At 41.8% G+C, this 23,354-nt stretch overlaps 1 protein-coding gene across 1 annotated transcript in view; it reads left to right on the plus strand.

Annotated features, from left to right (window-relative positions):
* The first annotated feature begins 8,343 nt into the window (after positions 1 to 8,343).
* IL17RC (interleukin 17 receptor C) overlaps positions 8,344 to 23,354 on the plus strand; it is a 40,569-nt gene continuing 25,558 nt past the window's right edge. Inside the window, exon 1 of the mRNA XM_075832409.1 lies at positions 8,344 to 8,910. Within this exon, the coding sequence (XP_075688524.1) occupies positions 8,791 to 8,910 (120 nt within the window). The 5' untranslated portion in view covers positions 8,344 to 8,790. The remainder of the gene's footprint in view (positions 8,911 to 23,354) is intronic.

A 23,354-nucleotide genomic window follows, 5' to 3' on the forward strand; every position in this document is an offset into this window, starting at 1 on the left:
CGTTCTTCTGAGTGATTTCTGCGCATCGTGTAGTCAAAAATGAAAACCATTCAATAGATATAATAGAACATTCAATAGATATAGTGTGAAATCAACATTTTGTGTATAATAATGACGGCAATTAAAATGTAAACAATTTTTCACTATATACCAAAATATCCAACAAACAAATTACAAAAAGTTGCATATAACGAGGCCCATTGGGTTACATTCATGCATGCATTATAATGAAAGGGATTCAGCATGACCACAATATTTATTGAGCACTTCCACAACTTTTTCCAACATCTACGACCTACTACAGCAGGGAGAATAGAAATATGTGCCAACAGTAACTAAACAGGGCACAGAAGATTAAAGGGTATGTACTTTTGCGACCCATTTTATCAGTGCTCAAAAGAATCTAGAATAAAAAAGAGCAATTTTTCAAATAGTCTTTATTAACAAAGGCATAGTTCTGCATGGGAGCTGCATACATGAAACGGTAGGAGATTTTTAATTAGGACTATTTGCAAAAGTTGGTTAATTTTTTATTTCAGGTATCTCGGAGCAATAAAATCCAGAATAGGCACCTGCTTTCATTTTTCCAGGTGTAATCAGGGAGTGCAAAGAACATAAGGCCACCAATCTACCCAGTAATAGACTACCACTGGCTTCTGGATACCTACTGTGCATCCAACACCCAATCACCACCAAATTTGGACCCTCCCTAAACTGTTACAAAGTGACAAAGCACAAATGTGTGCCTCCAATTTCGGCCCTGTATGGCTGTATTATTTAAGCACTGTACAGCAATGTAATCTTGTAACGGTACTGTTATGTGGTCACTCTGTGGAACCATTACGTAGCCACTGATTGGCACTATGTAGTCACTATACGACAGTATTATGTGGACTCTATAGTGTATTATTACGTGGGCATTGTATCGCAGTACTGTGTAGGCACTTTATGGCAGTATTATGTTGACACTGTATTGTACTGTGTGACAGTTTGGCGGTATTATTTAGACATACTATATTAATGCAGGTACTGTTATGTGGCCACTGTGTATAGTTATTACGTAGCCACTAAGTGGTACTGTGTAGACTCTCTATGGCAGCATTATGTGGACACTGTGTGGTACAGTTATTGACACTGTATGGAAGAATTATTTGGGCACTGTATGGCAGTATTCTATGGGCACCATATAGTATTATGTGGGCACTCTATGACAGTACTATGTAGACAATATGTGGCAGTATCATGTGGGCAATGTATGGTAATATTATATGGGCACCATATAGTATTGTGAGGGCAGTGTATGGCAGTTCTATGTAGACAATATGTGGCAGAATTATGTGGGCATTGTATGACAGTATTATGTGCGCGTTGTATGGCAGTACTATGTATGTGGAAGTATTATGTGGGCATTGTATGGCAGTATTATGTGGGCGTTGTATGGCAGTATTATGTGGGCGTTGTATGGCAGTATTATGTGGGCGTTGTATGGCAGTATTATGTGGGCATTGTATGGCAGTATTATGTGGGCGTTGTATGGCAGTATTATGTGGGCGTTGTATGGCAGTATTATGTGGGCGTTGTATGGCAGTATTATGTGGGCATTGTATGGCAGTATTATGTGGGCGTTGTATGGCAGTATTATGTGGGCGTTGTATGGCAGTATTATGTGGGCATTGTATGGCAGTACTATGTAGAAAATGCCATGTAGTCAATACGTGGCAGTATTATGTGGGCACTGTATGGCAGTATTATGTGGGCATTGTATGGCAGTACTATGTAAACAATATGTGGCTGTATTATGTGGACACTGTATTGTACTAGTAACACTGTTTGGTGGTATTATTTAGACATAAAAAGGCACTACCATATGGGTATTGTTATGGAATTGGGGAAGACCCTATGTATTATGAAGAAGGTAATTATTGGTTTATTATTTTTTTTTACTGTTTTTGTTGTGACCAATTTAGTTTTGACTTTTTTAAGTGGTGTTATTAATGGAAAACATTCCACGCAGTCCCTCCTATCCCTCTATTTACAGCCATAAACCACTACATGAGCTATGTACACAGGTTGGTTTTACTTTTCACATTATAAAATGCAGCCAAACTAGAAGAACCAGAACATTCTGCCCATTGTGCAAACACTGCTGGAATATCAGGTTTGGGTAACGATTCTATAAACCTCTGAGAAAAATGCTAATACTCATACTCGAGCGTTGTCACACTCTACAGAATGTAGATAATAGAGGATATAGTATGGAAGGACGGCTTCAAGGGCGTGCGACCTGTGCGGCTGCACAAATCACATCACCCCTTTCAAGTGAAGGGGGCGCTGTTTCCACCAGTGAAGTAGTCTGCCCTTTACCCATTGCATTACATGGTGTCTGTAGCTTGCAGCGGCCAGTGGATCCATATTTCTACCTACTTCTTTTCCCACCTGATTTTAGGTTGCAGGAGCGGTCAGCAGATGTTACCTGAAGTCTCTTACGGCTCCTGGACTTCTGAGCCCTGTTTACATCTGCGTCATGTTTTCCGTTTATAATGCAAACCACAAACCGGTACATGAGAAATATAAATTTACTAATCTTACTTAATTACCTAATTATTCATAATCCTACTTAAAGGAGAATAGGGAATGCTGAGTTAATAAAGAGGGGTCCCCCGTTAGGCAGAAAAAGAGTGGCTACAAAGAGCATCTCTCAATTTGGAGGACCCAACATGTCCATGCATTACATCTACAGCCTACTGATTTCAATGTGAAATGTGTAATGCTTCATTTCCCCTGAGGGGATGCTATAGAGAAAATGAACACTTGCCGCCAGGACCTTACAGATTACAGCTGATCGCTGGGGATCCCTGCAATCAGCTGATTTTCGAGGACTCTTAACAAAACCCCTTTAATGTCTAGTATTCTATCTATGACTTATAATAAAGTGTATCGCTTGTGATTTCATTGCCTAAGTGATTTCCCAGTTCTAAATATAACTTACAATTCATGCCTTATCACAGAACCACATATTTAGTAACAGATGAATCACATTCTCAATGTTTATCCAGGGTCTGCCAAACAGGTGCGTCAATACCCAGGTATACGGACATATATATATATATACACACATACATATACACGAATAGTCTCTAGGGACATGTGCAGGGACATACGACTACAGAAGCTCTAGGTGAGAAGATCTTACAGATGTCCAATAACCATTTAACCAGTGCCACCCTCCCGAGTGCCAATTGCACCGCACTAAGAAACAAGAACATTTAATGACTCTCTTGTCCTTTGAGAGTTCTATGGGAAACTGAGCAGTAGTAAGAGAAGTCCTGTTATGTGTCATGGTTGCCCAGAGGTTGGAGTTTGACCCCATAAACCCCCCTCCATATTCTGTACACATTTGACATAAGGACCAAGGAGAATAGCAAGAAGTTTAATTTGGCTAGGAGTATGGGCATTTTACAACCAGGGGTGGAAAGAGTGGTTGGCCTTTGATTAAAGGCCCAGAACTTGAAGAGGCCCATATTCCTCCAAATGGTCCTTCCTCTGCACTTGAAGAGGCCCATAATCTTGACATTGATGCTAATGCTAATTATGGACCCAATGGTCTTAGACAGTGGAGCCAGAAGGCCGAACAGAGGGCTGTAGTCCTCCAATCTACCACATGCAGATGACAGGCTGGGTGGTAAGGGATAGTGGTACTTGAGGGCCCAACACTTGAACAGAACATTATTCCTCACATCCACCTCATGCAGATGACGGCATCAATAGTGGAGGACGGTGGAGCTCAGCACTTGAATCTGCCCATATTTCTACCATCCACCTCATGCAGTCCCGGTGGTGGAGGACAATGGTGCTAGTGTCACCCGTGCACCTCGGCCTGCGTTGCTAAGCAATAACCTAAAACTTATGTTGGACAAACCATAACAAATAACAGGTACTAAGAACTCCCTAATGAATAGTTACAATGGGAAAATTCCGTTTTTAATGGAGTTTCTCTCTAAGTGATGTCACTTCACGGCATGTGGTGATGTCACAAGTCTCATCATGGGCTGCCAGGACTAGATATGTGGTCATTCAATTTCGAGACCCATAGAGACCGGCTGTAATATTGCTTGTATAAGCTGAAGGGAACAGGGCAATCATAAAGATGATAGAATAAAAAAATAAAATAAAAAATTATGATCTAGTGTCGTCCGCTCCAGGAAACGTATACATGTTTTTCAAAGTATATCTGCTGTTATTGTTCCATCTTTCTCGCCGTCTACACAATGATATTTACTAACCGGCCCTGGTACAAACCTGTTTTTTTATCAGACGGGTGCAAAAATGCATGCAAAAAGTTTATACAAGTCTCACCTGTCCCTGACACCAGTCTCTATAAACCACATGTCTCTCCTTGACAGTGTGTAGCTGTAGATACTATTGCAGTTACCGAAACTTGGCACTAGGGTCACAATTATATCGCAGGGAGGCCAGAAGCGCATATTAAGAAGAGAGCGAGCCCCATAGAGAAATTCAAAAAGTTGTCCTTCTGGTGCTTTTTCACCCCACCACATCTAAGAACAATAGGTCATGGTGCTTGTTCAGCCAATTCCCTCTGTAGTTACTGCTTGTGAAGAAACAGGATGGGACCCACATTAGCGAAGTCCCGATCTCTCTGTGTGGATCGAATAGCTGTTTCTAAGGTATAAATAGAGTCTAGCACCTGCTTAAAGGGTTCCCAACATTTTAGAAGAGTCTTTTGACAATAAGCTGATCACAAAGTCTTTCCCTGCTGTGATCTGCAGCGATCAGCTGTAATCTGTGGGGAAACCCGGCAGTAAGTGTTCAATTTCCCTGCAGCACCACCACAGGACAAATGAAGCATTACACAGATAACCCAAATTGTGTTTCAATGCTCTATAAAGGGTTGGATCCTGAATGGCCATCCTCCTCTTTTAACTCATACTAGGGTAAATGTTGTTTTTTTTATTGGACAATCCCTTTAAGAACCAGATCACTGTCACAGACACCACCAGTGTAGACCTGAACTTTGTACCAGCGCATCATCAATATTTTGCATTCTGATATTTTAGTCATTTCATTTGTGTTTTGCAAATTCTTTTTTTTTTTTATCCTTTTAAATATTTTATTTGATTTCAGTCATTTGTACAGAATAAACTTGATGAATTTTGTTTACTTCCTTACATAAATAAGGTGATGGAAATTTTTCAAAAACTTAAGACTGTCTACATTTTTTAAAAACATATTGTGATAAACTTACTGAGTGAGTAACCGTGTTATCCAATGGTTGCCGCAAGACAATACCATGACCTACAGCGATTGGCTCATAAGGTCACATGACGTTCAGTATTATTCTCTCTACAATTTAGTACAACTATTGGTAAAACGCACGCACTGCACATTCTGGTTTGTTGACTTTGGACTGAGAGCTTGAGATTCATTGAGTTTTCAATCATAAAAATGGCGCTTAGAATTTCCTCGGGTTTGTCACATAATTCAGGTGAAGGTAAATTTGCACAAAAAATCGGTCAACAGACCAAAACCCTTCCAACATAATTTATCTTAAGAGGGGTAACCTGAAGCTCCTGGCCCCAATACACAGTCTATAACAGGGGCCCCCACCTACCATGTGCCATTTATAATACTGACATTTTCTTATGTGGCAGAGGAGCCTCTGGGCCCGGGTGCGACTGCTACCTCTGCACCCCTATAACTACGCCCCTATTTATCTTCTGGCAGGGCCCTTTAAGTGGCCAGAACACATTAGATAATTAATCGATAGATGCCACTAAACTCGACAACATCTGTCGACGATCTAATGTGTACGGGGCAGCCTGACTTTTGCTTGATGTCTGCTGTTGGGGAAACAAGCATTAGGCGTGTTGGTTTTAATACATACAATCATTTTTTCAAACAGAAGATAAGCGGCGTCAGACATGTGCAGCTGGCGCTTATCCCCATCTCTCTAATAAACAGGCATGCTAAGCCCACTGGATTTTTTTCTGCTTCACAGTGCAGACAGATGGGGCATTGGGGTTTGTGCACGGAGAAAGGATTCCTGACTCTTAACATCATATATCACCTCTTCTGCCACTTACAAATCTCAGATGGTGCCAAGCCTAATAATGCACCCCTCAGCTGCTGCAGAACCTCACAAAACACCCCTCAGATGAAACTATGAAATGCTGCAAAACATTAGACTATACACTTATACTACTGCAGAACATTATAATACACACCAGAGATGCTGCAGAACATCACAATACACACCTGAGATGCTGCAGAACATTATAATCACACCTGAGATGCTGCAGAACATCATAATCACACCTGAGATACTGCGGGAACATCACAATCACACCTGAGATGCTGCAGAACCTCATAATACACACCTCAGCTGCTGACGAACCTCATAATACACACCTGAACTACTGCAGAACATCACAATCACACCTGAGATGCTGCAGAACATCATAATCACACCTGAGATGCTGCAGAACCTCATAATACACACCTCAGCTGCTGACGAACCTCATAATACACACCTGAACTACTGCAGAACATCACAATACACACCTGAGATGCTGCAGAACATCATTATACACAACTCAGATGTTACAGAACATCATTATATGCACCCCAGCTGCTGCAGAACATCATAATACAAACCTCAGGTGCTTATGAAAAGGATGAGGGTGTTTCAGATCAACAATCAATGGAGGACAGGAATCTCCAGCTAAGGCTTCGTTCATATCTGCGTCAGGGTTCCGTCGTTTTGACGGGATGAATACGGTAGTCGACTACGGTAGTCATCCCGTCAAAACGACTGAAGCCTTGCACAATGGAGACAAACTGAAACCATTGGCACCGGATCTGTCACCATTGAAATTAATGGTGATGGAAATGGAAACCTTTGGTTTCAGTTTGTGTCAGTCAGGGTCCCGTTTTGACGGAAAGCTGATGTGAACGAAGCAGTAAAGGGGTTTTCTGGTTTAAAAAACCTATTTCCATATAACCTATTAGGCAAATCTGAGATAATAGAGGGGGGTCCTCTGTTCAGGATCCTCATCTCTTGGCCAGAGTGGAGAGCGGTTACATAGAGCGTCTCTCGCTCTGGAGGACCCGTCCTGTATTACACGGTCAACACATTGATATTAATGGGCTTCATGACGGAAAGCTACGACGCAACGTCGGAAAGGAGCCCTGACGCAGATGTCAACATAGCCTAAGTCTTCAAAAAAGACTAAATAATACCCTTTACTTTAAATTATAAGAATATTAGAAGTCGCCTCAGAGTCCTATGTCCTTTATAAATATACTATACATATAAACTCCTCGGTGACGTCTAACATTCTTATAATTTATAGTAGAAGGTACATATCCCATATATTAGGGACAAAAATGCAAATATATAAAAGGTGCCTTGTTGTTGCTGCTGATAATAATAATAATAATAATAATGATAATAATAATAAATAGGTAAAGTTTTGAACACAAGCCATTTAGAGAACTAAAAAGATTACCTCTAAGGCCTCATGCACACGACCGTAGCCATGTGCACAGCCGTGATTTCCAAGTCGGCCGGCCTCGGAGTGACAGCCGCGAGCCGCCCGCAATTCGCGGGGTGTGCACATGGCCGCGGCCATTATTTTCAATGAGCAGAGCACGGCCGTAATAAGGCATGCCCGTTCATTCTGCGGTCCAGGCCATGCACGGATCGTGAACACCACGGTTGTGTGCATGGCCCTATAGGAATGAATGGGGCCGCAATTCTCCCGTGGATTTTCGAGGAAATTTCGGCCGCAATAGCACGTTTGTGTGCATGGGGCCTAAGAGTAAATATTACCTACACTATTATTATTAGAATTGTTGTTATTATTATTATTACATTATTATTATTGTTGTTATTATTATTATATTGTTATTATTATATTGTTGTTGTTGTTATTACTAGCATTACATTATTATTATTATTATTATTATTACTACATTATTATTATTATTATTATTATTATTATTATTGTTACATTTTTGTTGTTGTTGTTGTTGTTGTTGTTGTTGTTGTTACTATTATTACCAGCATAGAACATTTTGGACAGCTCCAGGTTTTGTCCTGAGAAGATTTGCAGGAGCTCAGGGAGCTCTACATCAGTGTTAGGATTGTGCAGGTAACTAGTCAGTCAGTGTTTTGTTGTAGGACAGGAGTGTAATATGACATGTGTATGAGGCAGCACAGGGGTGGATTCTACTTCCCAGCACATGGAGGTGTAACCATAACATCAGGGTGTAGCAGAGGCGGTCACACAACTACTGAGCTGCACTTGGGAGCTGCATGACTCGGGAAAGGACATAGGACGGACACACAGGGGCCAGTAGAGCACAGGGGCCACACACAGGCTGCATTTTAATACATTTTGGAATTGTATTTGGCATCTGATACGTTACCATGAGTCTCCAGGGGCTGCTGGATGCCGGATAGAACGCAAAGCACTCAATAAGGGGCCCCGGGGACCCCTTATAGGATTCAGAAACAGCTCCACCTAGAGGACAGACAAGAAAGAACACCCAGCAGCAACATCAGGACCTCTCACTGTCCTTGGGCTCTGCTGTCATCTTCTTCCTAGAAACCCTTATTTCTCATTTATTATTCTACACCCTGTTATTTGGGGGGAAGCTTCCTTTGTGATCCTGGAATATTAATGGACATTAATTTAATAATTTTTCTATAATTTCCTCCTGGAATTAATAGCCTTGGATGTGTTTTGATACTCTTTTGGGATATTGAAAATGAAACGCTTGGCTTTTTGCCCCCTCCTCCTGGCATTGATCTTACACCATGGAATCTGTGATCATCGGATTAGACTGGAGACTCTTCCAAGTAATGCACAACATATTAGCTGTACAGGGGTAAGTAATGCGGACTTAGAAATGGAGAGGAGGTGGGTGAGTGATCACAGGATCCTTATTAAATGTGATCCACAAAAATGTGTCAAGTTTAATACAGATGTACCATAAATGTAACCAATGTGACTAATAATTAAAGGGCAATTGAAAAAAAAAAAATCCTTAGTAAATCATCATCTTGTTTTAAGGTTACTTACTTCTATTTGTTTAATTTCTTTGTTATATCTGTTTCTGGGAAAGCCGAGTGCCAACCAACATGGCCGCCAAATCTAACTAGTTATGCAGCGATACATGGCGCACTCTTGTAATGTCACATAACTAGATATGTTTACCGTTTAGGAGTCTGGAAAAGGCTGTGTGATACTTGTAATACTATTGGCTGTCATCCAGCTTTCCCAGAAACAGATAAGGATGAATAGATTTTTTTTTGTTGCTTTTAAAGCTTTTTTTTTTTTAGCAATACCGAACTAGAATTTCTCATGAGGGCAATACAAAAAGTATTAGTGAAATATCTGTGTGTGCTAAATATCGGAGAGCTCGATCAGGGTTAAATCTTGGGGGTCAAAGTTTAAGATAAAAAAAGGAACAGTCACATGGGATCTCTACCTGCATTCCGCAGGAATTAGTACTACATTCTGATGAACTCATGTGGGACGTGATTTGCATATTTGTTTATTTCATTTTTTATTAATGGCTCTAAAGGGCTCCCCCTTTCGCCCCATTTTCAGGTACCCTTAGAAAGTTAATAAGGGTGATTAAAAAAAATATATAAACACGGTATCGCCGTAATCGTATCAACGCATAGAATAAAGTTAACATGTTGCTTTTACCGCACAATGAATGCCGTAAAAACAAAACTCAATAACCAATGGCGGAATCGCTGCTTTTTGCTTATTTCACACCACAAAAAATGTATTTTCAGTTTCCCAGTACATTATATGGTATAGTAAATATTGCCATTAAAAACTGCAACTCGTCACGCAAAAAAACAAACCCTCATACGGCCATGTCAACGAAAACATTAAAAAGTTATGGCTTTTGGAAGGCAGAGGAAAAAACTAAAATGAATTTTTTTTTTTATTGGCGGTTAATATATGTCTTTTGTAATACTGGTGTCTTCTTATGTGGCAGAGGGGCCCTTGTGACAGCAACCCCTACCTTTGCACCCCCTATAGCGACGCTTCTTAGCTGGAGCCCATGATCATAGTTGGGCTCTAATGGAGCAGTTAATGCTAATATATTTGTGTAGGTTCCTCAAGGGGACACTGTCACTTTAAATATTGAAACAAGAGCCTGTCCCATCCACAGACCATACATTGTATGAGGTTTAGGTGACTCAGTAGGTTGTCAATGTTTCTACATATGTTTTGGTTACTGGTCGGCAATGGATGTTATCGGCATATCTACTTTTACTGTAGGAATTCTTTGTCAGCGTTCCGCGTTATGGGAAGATGTGATTCATTACTCTTACCAAATATTACACTGGATAACCCCTAATAAAAGGAAATCTCACAGCACAGTGTGCGTCTCCTGGCAGCAGTCTATACGTCCTGTAGTCAATTCAAGCCAAGAAAAGTAAACCATAGAATGATGCAAACAGCTTGGTTTCTTGCTGAATTTGGGGTTTTGCAGTCTAGTGGAGCCGAGGCTGAATCACGGTGTTCCTACCAAACAGTGCCACACAGTTCACCCAACTAATAGTACCATACAGTGCTCAAATAACAGTGCCACACAGTTCACCCAACTGATAGTACCATTAAGTGCTCAACAGTGTCACACAGTTTACCCAACTAATAGTACCATACAGTGCTCCAATAACAGCGCCACACAGTTCACCCAACTAATAGTACCATACAGTGCTCCAATAACAGCGCCACACAGTTCACCCAACTAATAGTACCATATAGTGCTCAAATAACAGTGCCACACAGTTCACCCAATTAACAGTACCATACAGTGCTCAAATAACTGTGCCACACAGTTCACCCAATTAACAGTACCATACAGTGCTCTAATAACAGTGCCACACAGTGCTCAAATAACAGTGCTATAGGATTCACCCAATTAATAGTACCATACAGGACCCAAATAACACTATACAGTGCCCAAATAACAGTGTTGTACAGTGCCCACTTAACAGTTTTACACAGCACCAAAACAACAGTGCCATATAGTACACTCTAATAACATGGTTATACAGTGAACCCAAATAACTGTGTCATATAGTACCCAATTTACAGCAGCATATAGCCCAAAATCACCATGGTATGCAGTGCACCAATTTAGCAGTACCATATGCCGCCCAAATAACAGTGTGTAATACCCAATAATAACACTGCTACACAGTGCCCAATAATAGAAGTGCCACACAGAGCCACAATGCACAAACTTTTGCCACATTCCTTGGTGCATATTGCTTTTTGTCGGGGAGAGACGGGACCTATTGGATTTTTGCCAACCTCTGTGGCCCTCCAAATTGGAGCATGAAAATAAAAAAAGGTGGATTCTGATTGGATGAGAGCACCTGATGATTTAGAACATTCTTCTTGCTGACTTGGGGACTTTGACACATAAATGTTTTCTGTATGACATGAACGCTCGTCAGTGAGCAGGATTAGCCGTCGTTATAAAAGCCGCTTGTTGGCTTCTCATTAATTATTAATCAATGGCGCATCGCTATGTAACCGTTTATTGTCAGGGTTAGTGAATTCTGTCTTTATTATATTGCGTCTTATTGAATTCAATGGTGACAAATGCAACAAAAACCCAGTGGTTGCTGCAGCAGGGGTGTCGCTATAGGGGGTTGTAGTCACACCTAGAGGGGTACAAAGACACTACCGCCAAATGAGGGCACACCGGTACTATAAATGGCCCCTGATGTTTGGGGGCTGGGGGTAGGGCAGTATAGATTGGGAATTGGCACCTCTGATGATAAATCTCAGTGCCCATCAACACCTACTATATAGTTCCCTACGACTGGCGCTCTGCGGCTCTTATTTGCGCCAGGTCCTGTGTGCGGGAGAACAATAAATGTGTAATTGTGTGGTGACAGGTCAGTACGTTCTCATGTCACAATCTCCTGATAACGTATATAGCTGAGAAGTGCCGTCTATACATACACTATACAGTCCGGACCATCATAAATACATATAACTCAAGGGCACGTCTTTCTTTTATCAGAATGTACAACTATCAACCCACAGGTGTTTCTCCATATGAGAAGGGCATGTCGTTAGTGATGACGGGTAATGACACCTTATCATCATCATAAATACATAAAATGTGCTATAAAATAAAGATGTTCTACTTCTGTCAGATTCCCCGACGACGAGCTGTGAGACTACTAGATGTAATCCGCAGGTCCTCATTTTCCCTGCAGGAGAAGTGAAGCAACGGTCCATGAATGTATGAAATAACAATTCTGGAGCAGATTTTTTTCAGAATTCTGCATTGTGCTTTTCCTCTGTTATTCTTCCTGGAAATGTTTGACTAAAGTGATAACTGGGTGTTACCATTTCCATTGTTAAAGAGGCGTTTCCCTACACAGTCTCAGGGCTTATTCAGACGAACGTGATATTCACGCGCCACACACGGACCTATATTAGTCTATGGGGCCGTGCAGACAGTCCGTGATTTTTACGCAGCGTGAGTCCGCTGGGTAAAACACACGACATGTCCATTCTTTGTGCGTATTTCGCGCATCACGCACCCATTGAAGTTAATGGGTGCGTGAAAATCACGCGCAGCACACGGAAGCACTTCCGTGGGATGCGCGTGATTCGCGCAACAGCAGTGAAAAGTATGAATGAAAACAGAAAAGCACCACGTGCTTTTCTGTTTAGAAACATACAAACAAAGTGTCATAATGATGGCGGCTGCGCGAAAATCACGCAGCCACGCACCATATGATCATGACACACGGAGCTGTTAAGTGCCTTTTGCGCACGCAAAACGCCACGTTTTTTGCGTGCGCAAAACGCACACGCTCGTGTGAATCTGGCCTAACTCTGTCAGCACTGATTGGACATTGTCAGTCTGTGTAAGGACACACCCCCAACTGGTAACGCCCAAGTGTCAATTTATTCATACATTTCTAGGAGGAAAAACAGAGGAACAGAACATTGATGCTCCAGAAATGGTATTTCATGGGAAATACAATTATTTAGTAAAAAATCTATCTATCTATCTCATATCTATCTATCTATCTATCTATCTATCTATCTATCTATCTATCTATCTATCTATCTATCTATCTATCTATCTATCTATCTATCTATCTATCTATCTCCTATCTATCTATCTATCTATCTATCTATCTATCTATCTATCTATCTATCTATCTATCTATCTATCTATCTATCTCATATCTATCTATCTATCTATCTATCTATCTATCTATCTATCTATCTATCTATCTATCTATCTATCTATCTATCTATCTATCTATCTATCTATCTATCTCATATCTATCTATCTCATATCTATCTATCTATCTATCTATCTATCTATCTATCTATCTATCTATCTATCTATCTATCTATCTATCTATCTATCTATCTATCATCTATCTATCTATCTATCTATCTATCTATCTATCTATCTATCTATCTATCTATCTATCTATCTCATATCTATCTATCTCATATCTATCTATCTATCTATCTATCTATCTATCTATCTATCTATCTATCTATCTATCTATCTATCTATCTATCTATCTATCTATCTATCTATCTATCTAATATCTATCTATCTAATATCTATCTATCTATCTATCTATCTATCTATCTATCTATCTATCTATCTATCTATCTATCTATCTATCTATCTATCTATCTATCTATCTATCTATCTATCTATCTATCTATCTATCTATCTAATCTATCTATCTATCTCATATCTATCTATCTATCTATCTATCTATCTATCTATCTATCTATCTATCTATCTATCTATCTATCTATCTATCTATCTATCATCTATCTATCTATCTCATATCTATCTATCTATCTATCTATCTATCTATCTATCTATCTATCTATCTATCTCATATCTATCTATCTATCTCATATCTATCTATCTATCTATCTATCTATCTATCTATCTATCTATCTATCTATCTATCTCATATCTATCTATCTATCTCATATCTATCTATCTATCTATCTATCTATCTATCTATCTATCTATCTATCTATCTATCTATCTATCTATCTATCTATCTATCTATCTCATATCTATCTATCTATCTATCTATCTATCTATCTATCTATCTATCTATCTATCTATCTATCTATCTATCTATCTATCTATCTATCTATCGTTATATGATTCTAACTTTTTTTTCTTAAGACCCTTGTACACTGGCCAATTATCACCCTGTGCAAACTCATTCATCGGGTGCTTGTATCGTTTGAAATGCATAAACTATTATTGTTGGCAGCACATTTCGCTGTGTAAACAGGGAGACGCGCTGCTGACATGACAGAAATGTATGGGGACGAGTGATTGGGGTAACGAGCGCTTGTCCCCATACATAGCTCCTTGCGAAAGGAGCAAACGAGCGCTGATCAACAAGCTGTCTGGTTGATCGGCGCTCGTTTACACGGCCCACGTCGGACCGTGTGATACCGGCTTTACTATACTATAGATCAGGGGTCTCAAACTCGACCGGGTAAGTGGGCCACATATAGAAAAAATGTGAAGTTGACGCCGGGCCTCATTACTTTCAAATTTGATACAATACAAAATTATTGTTAATTAATTAGTTACTTGAACTACTATAACACTACATTACTATAATAATACCGCTAGATTTGAGAGATTTCTCCACGTGCTTATTTCAACAATCCACTTTTACAGTTTAAGTGTCGCTAAATGCAGTCCGGCAGCTCAGTCGGCAGCGTTTGGCAGACACACAAATGTCAAAATTAGGCAGCCCCTTTTTAGATCGTGCCACAGAGCCCTCTGTAGATGCTGCCACAGTGCCCCCTGTAGATGCTGCCACAGTGCCCTCTGTAGATGCTGCCACAGTGCCCTCTGTAGATGCTGCCACAGTGCCCTCTGTAGATGCTGCCACAGTGCCCTCTGTAGATGCTGCCACAGTGCCCTCTGTATATGCTGCCACAGTGCCCTCTGTAGATGCTGCCACAGTGCCCCCTGTAGATGCTGCCACAGTGCCCTCTGTAGATGCTGCCACAGTGCCCTCTGCAGATAATGCCACAGTGCCCTCTGTATATGCTGTCACAGTGCCCTCTGTATATGCTGCCACAGTGCCCCCTGTAGATGCTGCCACAGTGCCCTCTGTAGATGCTGCCACAGTGCCCTCTGTATATGCTGCCACAGTGCCCTCTGTAGATGCTGCCACAGTGCCCCCTGTAGATGCTGCCACAGTGCCCTCTGTAGATGCTGCCACAGTGCCCTCTGCAGATAATGCCACAGTGCCCTCTGTATATGCGGTCACAGTGCCCTCTGTAGATGCTGCCACAGTGCCCCCTGTAGATGCGGCCACAGTGCCCTCTGTAGATGCTGCCACAGTGCCCTCTGCAGATAATGCCACAGTGCCCTCTGTATATGCTGTCACAGTGCCCTCTGTAGATGCTGCCACAGTGCCCTCTGTAGATGCTGCCACAGTGCCCCCTGTAGATGCTGCCACAGTGCCCTCTGTAGATGCTGCCACAGTGCCCTCTGTAGATGCTGCCACAGTGCCCTCTGTAGATGCTGCCACAGTGCCCTCTGTAGATGCTGCCACAGTGCCCTCTGTAGATGCTGCCACAGTGCCCTCTGTAGATGCTGCTACAGTGCCCTCTGTATATGCTGTCACAGTGCCCTCTGTAGATGCTGCCACAGTGCCCTCTGTAGATGCTGCCACAGTGCCCTCTGTAGATGCTGCCACAGTGCCCTCTGTAGATGCTGCCACAGTGCCCTCTGTAGATAATGCCACAGTGCCCTCTGTAGATAATGCCACACACACCCTTGTAGATAGTGCCACAGACACCCCTAGTAGATAGCTCCATTGTGGCTCCCCCTAGGAGTGGAATCCTCCGCCAGAGTGTAGCTGACGCTTTGGCCAGGGATTTCTCTGCTGGAGGAGCCATTGATGTCACTGTTCATACACAGTGACGCGAGGGGATCCTCCTGGACCGGAATGTGATGTCAGGGGCAACCCCAGAGCCGGTGTCCCAGAGCGGAGAACTAGTATAGGCTCTACTCCAGAACTCTGGGGAAGCAACTGACATCAGTGTCATATATGGAAAATGATGTCAGGTGCTTGCCCAGAGCTGGAGTCCCGGAGCAGAGCCGCTTCTAGCACCCTGCCTGGGATTCCAGCTCTGCTCCTGACATCACTGTTCATATATGGACAGAGATGTCAGGGGCAACCCCAGAGCTGGAGTCTCGGGCAGAGAGCTACTAGCGATACTACTGGGACTCCAGCTATTCTCCTGACATCACTGTCCAGTTCTGGGGAATCCCTAGACATCGCTGTCCATATGTGGACAGCGATGTCAGGGGATTCCGAGACTCCGCTCTGGGGAAGACCTTGACAAAACTGTCCATATATGGATAGCGATGTCAGGGAATTCCTCAGAGTCCCAGAGCAGAACCTATACTAGCACTCTGCCCGGGACTCAGGCTCTGGGGAAGCCCCAGTCATCGCGTGTCCATTCATGGACAGCGATGTCAAGGGATTCCACAGAGTCCCGGAGCAGAGCCTATGCTAGCGCTCTGCCCGGGACTCCGCTCTGGGGAAGATACTGACACCATGTGTACATTCATGGACAGCGATGTCAGGGATTTCATAGAGTACCGATACTAGCGGCTCTGCCTCCCGCGGGCCGCAGATGACAGCCTCAGGGGCCACATGCGGCCCGCGGGCTTGAGACCCCTGCTATAGATCTATCCATTGATTGTGATACTAGGACAACGAAGCAGCACAGTCCATTTCTTTGCAGACTCTTGTACAGCAGATTTCATTGATTTCCTGTGCGTTGAGCCGTTGTGTCCGGTCTTATCTGACCCGTTGTTTGTAATAGATATATTTAATTAAATCGTTTGATGTGAAGGCAGAATCTTTACTTACAACTGTTTATCCAGGATTAAGAAGTGCTAGGAAAAGAAAACACCCAGAGATGTCACAGATTTGTTATCCAAACAAAATAACAACATTACAATTTATTAAAAAAGAAAGTTATAATTATAAACTGCTAAATTAATGAATCGATTGTAAACAGAGCCTGGGGCGTAAACATCCACATGAGCTTCTCAAAGGGGGTCTCCGCTTTGGAGAATCTTTAACAATAAGCTGAACACAAAGTGTCCTCCTGCTGGGAACCCCAGCGATCAGCTGTAATCTATGGAGAAACCTGGCAGTAAGTGTTCAGTTTTTCTGAAGCGCCACCACAGGGGAAAAGAAGCATTACACTGTGTCCATTCATATCCATGGGTTGTGTGTGTAACGAAGGGCAGGGCAGGTCCTTCAGAGCAAGAGACGCTCTTTGTAACCGCTCTCCACTTTGGCCAATAGATGAGGATCCTGAACAAAGGACTCCCCCCCCCCCCCTCTATTAACTCTGAATTCTCTAAAGGGATATATGAAAATGGGTTTTCTAAACTGGACAACCCCTTTAAAGTGAACCAGTTGTTTAAAACCGTGTTCAAGAGGTTCTCCGCTTTGGACAATGTTTTTTTGTTAGACGGTTTTCCCTGAACATAAGTGATCACAGGTAGTCCTGCTGCTGAAACCCCCAGCGATCAGCTGTAATCTATGGAGGAACTCTGTAGCAAGTGTTCAATTACCCTGCAGCGCAACCACAGGGAAAATGAGGCATTACACATTGCCTATTGGAATAGGTGGTCTGTCCATATAATGCATGGATATCCCGGGTTCTTCTGAGACACTACAGTAAGAAAGACAGTGTCATAAGAAAAGGGTATATGGCATTTCTTAGAAATGGAGACTAGCTGAGTGAAGCTTTAGTTACAAGGGTTCAAGAATTACCCAACCTTTATGTTGTCCTCAGCTATAGATCCTCAGCTATGACCCTGATTTTACAAATGCTAAAAACACAAACTCTAAGGTTCTGTTCACACTTGCGTTAAGGGTTTCCGTTAAGATTTCCATCCGGATTTGTGGTATTTGTGGCAAGAAAAAAAAGCGCAGTGTAATGTGGGTGGAGGACATTCTTCCTTTGGGTGACCAGATGACAGAAAAAGCAACCAGTGAGCACTAAAATGGCTGACAATTCCGGTCCACAGTTATTTGCACATAAGGATTCAGGAGCTCAAACTGTCAGGCGCCCCCTGTTGTTAGTGAGATGCAGCTGAGGAGTCCGTTTCTTGTCCCCTCCCCCTTTTTAAGGAAGGAGTCTCACAGGCCATATGTCTTCTATGGACCATATTACTTAGATGGATTTTTTTTGAGACTGAGGAGGTTTCTGAACATTTAGGCCCCATGCACACGACCGTAGAATTTGTCCGTAAAGGTCCGCAATTACGGACCAATTCATTTCTATTGATCACATATATTTGTGGGAAGGTGGTTGGGCCGTATAAAGCCTCCGCAAAAGATAGGACATGTCCCATGCTTTGCTTTTTACGCACCGTGCTCCCATACTTTGTGTGGGAGCACGGGCCGAGAATGCGGGTGGGACCATGATTACGGGCATAGCCTTGTGCATGAGGCCTTACAGAGAGCCTGCAGGCTGGGAATGGAGGACTACAGGCTGCTGCAAGGTGAGGAGGAGGACACTTTACCCATATAAGATATTTTACAAAGTTTTATATATTTGCATGTACTACTGATTTACGCAAAAGCGCGCTATAGCAATGGTTTCGCTTTAACATCGTTTTTATTAGGAAGCGTGAAATCAGTTTTCTATGGATATATGTTATGTACTTTGTACTATATATTGTATTAAAGCCAGGGGAGTATATGGCTCTCTTGGTTTACCTATTATTCTCATTCGGTATAATATAACATGGAGGGGGATGGGGGTTAATCCATTCACAAGGAAAGAGTGCATTCCAACATACGTATGGGACACTGCCATATGGGCATAGAGCTACATATTTGTATTTTCAATGGCTCTGCCATTTGAAAGTAATTTTAGTTATTATTTTGCTACTTAGTATTGCTTTTTATGGGTGAACGATCCCTTTTAGCACTTCCTTTAAAGGCTCTGTAAACCTTTGATGGGCAGTCAGTGTGTTTGGTGTAACTTTAAAATTAGTTTTTTTATTAAAAATGAGTTTTACTTTTTTAGATACAGTTGTTATGTATTCTCTATACAGAGCAGCTGTATGTAGCGCTAAATCCTGTACACGTCAGGTCCGCGGGACTGACGGATTTAGGTAATAGCGAAGGATACAGCTGCTCTGTATAGTGAAAACAGAACAGCTGTATCTCAAAAAAGTTAAACAATTTTTTTTAAGTCAATAAAATTTATATTGAGATTTATTTATTTTTTTCCCAACATAACAGGGCAAAATATTAGTCCTATGAACTCGGACCCATTCGAAAAGCTTTGCAGAAATTAGATGTAAATGCAACATATACAACATACAAAATACATACATTAACATATATCAGTAAAACAAATTTTTTATAAAAACTAATTATAAAGTTACACCAAACACACTGATTAACCCGTTTTTGTTTTTTGTTTTTTTTAAAAAAATGCCCCTCAAAGTTTTACATAGCCTTTAAATGACAAACAAACATAATTTGTTCTTATGTCTGATTAATGACCTGGAGGAGCGGCACGTCCGTGCATTACACTTCCATCCCATTCATAGACACTATGTAATGCTTTATTTCTCCTGTGGTGGCGCTGCAAGGAAATGGCACACTTGCTGCCAGGGTCCTGCGATCCTGTGATCAGCTGATTTCTAGTGAATTCTTCTAACAAAAAGGGATTGTCCAAAGTGGATAACAAATAACATTTCCTTGGAATAATTGGAACGCAAGTGTAAATCGAACAGGGTTTGTTACCCGGCTTTCCCATAATCCTAAAAATCAAATATGCCTAAACAGCCAATGGGTCGGTACAGCACTCAGGATTCTGGGAAAGCTGGGTGTACAACCCTTAATGAGGGGATATTGGACTTGTACTGGGAAATGCACTTTAAAAGGACAATAATTTGTATTATGTATAGTAGAATATGACGACCTTGTTGACGTTCAGTAATAATCCATCCAAGACAAAGTCACAGGGGGCCAAATCATTCAATGTCTGGGAACTTCCCATCACTTTCCTTCTGTTTTGGCTGGATTTATTTTTGCTTTTCCTGTAATGTGTGACTCAAGGACAACTGTACAGAGGTTTCCGATACAGACGGCCAAGAGTCTTGTGCTAGGATTTCCTTTAGTCATCAATCACTTTTTAATATGTCTGGGAAAGCTGGGAGACAACCAATATGGCCACCATTATAGTTCTCAATAGGTGTTTTCACCCAACTATCCAAGACTCCTGAACGGCAAACCTGCCAATTATGTACCAGACCAGCATAGAGGCAAGATATGTATTATAGCATGTAGGGGGTGTATTGTAGCCTGTAGGGGGTGTATTATAGCATGCAGGGGATATATTATAGCATTTAGGGGGTGTATTATAGCATGCAGGGGTGTATTATAGCATGCAGGGGGTGTATTATAGTATACAGGATATGTATTATAGCATGCAGGGGGTGTATTATAGTATACAGGATATGTATTATAGCATGCAGGGGGTGTATTATAGCATGCAGGGGGTGTATTATAGCATAGAGGGGGTGTATTATAGCATGCAGGTGGTGTATTATAGCATGCAGGGGGTGTATTATAGTATACAGGATATGTATTATAGCATGCAGGGGGTGTATTATAGCATGCAGGGGGTGTATTATAGCATAGAGGGGGTGTATTATAGCATGCAGGTGGTGTATTATAGCATGCAGGGGGTGTATTATAGTATACAGGATATGTATTATAGCATGCAGGGGGTGTATTATAGTATACAGGATATGTATTATAGCATGCAGGGGGTGTATTATAGCATGCAGGGGGTGTATTATAGCATAGAGGGGGTGTATTATAGCATAGAGGGGGTGTATTATAGCATGCAGGGGTGTATTATAGCATAGAGGGGGTGTATTATAGCATGCAGGTGGTGTATTATAGCATGCAGGGGGTGTATTATAGTATACAGGATATGTATTATAGCATGCAGGGGGTGTATTATAGCATGCAGGGGGTGTATTATAGCATAGAGGGGGTGTATTATAGCATGCAGGTGGTGTATTATAGTATACAGGATATGTATTATAGCATGCAGGGGGTGTATTATAGCATGCAGGGGGTGTATTATAGCATAGAGGGGGTGTATTATAGCATGCAGGTGGTGTATTATAGCATGCAGGGGGTGTATTATAGTATACAGGATATGTATTATAGCATGCAGGGGGTGTATTATAGCATGCAGGTGGTGTATTATAGCATGCAGGGGGTGTATTATAGTATACAGGATATGTATTATAGCATGCAGGGGGTGTATTATAGCATACATGGGTTGTATTATAGCATGCAGGGGTGTATTATAGCATACAGGGGGTGTATTATAGCATGCAGGGGGTGTATTATAGCATGCAGGGGGTGTATTATAGCATACATGGGTTGTATTATAGCATACATGGGTTGTATCATATCATACATGGGTTGTATTATAGCATGCAGGGGGTGTATTATAGCATACATGGGTTCTATCATATCATACATGGGTTGTATTATAGCATACATGGGTTCTATCATATCATACATGGGTTGTATTATAGCATACATGGGGTGTATTATAGCATACAGGGGGTGTATTATAGCATGCAGGGGGTGTATTATAGCATACAGGGGGTGTATTATAGCATGCAGGGGTGTATTATAGCATACATGGGTTTTATTATAGCATACAGGGGTGTATTATAGCATACATGGGTTGTATTATAGCATACATGGGTTGTATTATAGCATACATGGGTTGTATTATAGCATACATGGGTTGTATTATAGCATGCATGGGGTGTATTATAGCATGCATGGGGTGTATTATAGCATACAGGGAGTGTATTATAGCATGCAGGGGGTGTATTATAGCATACATGGGTTGTATTATAGCATGCAGGTGGTGTATTATAGCATACATGGGTTGTATTATAGCATGCAGGGGGTGTATTATAGCATACATGGGTTGTATTATAGCATACAGGGGGTGTATTATAGCATACAGGGGGTGTATTATAGCATGCAGGGGTGTATTATAGCATGCAGGGGTGTATTATAGCATACAGCGGGTGTATTATAGCATGCAGGGGGTGTATTATAGCATGCATGGGGTGTATTATAGCATGCAGGGGGGTGTATTGTAGCATGCAGGTGGTGTATTGTAGCATACAGGGGGTGTATTATAGCATGCAGGTGGTGTATTATAGCATGCATGCGGTGTATTATAGCATGCAGGTGGTGTATTCTAGCATGCAGGTAGTGTATTATAGCATGCAGGTGGTGTATTATAGCATGCAGGGGTGTATTATAGCATACAGGGGGTGTATTATAGCATGCAGGGGGTGTATTATAGCATGCATGGGGTGTATTATAGCATGCATGGGGTGTATTATAGCATGCATGGGGTGTATTATAGCATGCAGGGGGGTGTATTGTAGCATGCAGGTGGTGTATTATAGCATACAGGGGGTGTATTATAGCATGCAGGTGGTGTATTATAGCATGCAGGTGGTGTATTATAGCATACAGGGGGTGTATTATAGCATGCAGGTGGTGTATTATAGCATGCAGGTGGTGTATTATAGCATGCAGGGGTATATTATAGCATGCAGGGGTGTATTATAGCATGCAGGGGTGTATTATAGCATGCAGGGGGTGTATTATAGCATGCAGGTGGTGTATTATAGCATGCATGGGGTGTATTATAGCATGCAGGTGGTGTATTATAGCATGCAGGGGGTGTATTATAGCATGCAGGGGGTGTATTATAGCATGCAGGTGGTGCATTATAGCATGCAGGGGGTGTATTATAGCATGCAGGGGGTGTATTATAGTAGAATATTGGTAGATATGTCATTCACTCCTATAGGGAAGTTGGGAGATAACTCCTGTGGAAGTTGTGGTGGACAACTAAAGAACATGTCGTCATTGGAGAAAAAAACATAATTGGGACCTTTCCACTTTTATCCAGACCCCAGGGACCCGAGTACAGCCCCCTGCTCCCTCCTCTGCCCATTACACTCAGTGGATACCCATTGATTTATTGGGCATCATGTAATGCTACTGAGTATTTACATTGTGGTTCCCCTGCCAATAGCAGCTGCTCAACCCCCCCCCCCCTAGGGCTCAGACTTCAGGATGGCGTAAAGTGAAGCGTAAATCGCTGTAAAATCATAGTCGTGACTTAAATAGTTTCCTA

Source organism: Rhinoderma darwinii, chromosome 7 (genome assembly GCF_050947455.1).
Source record: "Rhinoderma darwinii isolate aRhiDar2 chromosome 7, aRhiDar2.hap1, whole genome shotgun sequence".
NCBI lineage: Eukaryota > Metazoa > Chordata > Amphibia > Anura > Rhinodermatidae > Rhinoderma > Rhinoderma darwinii.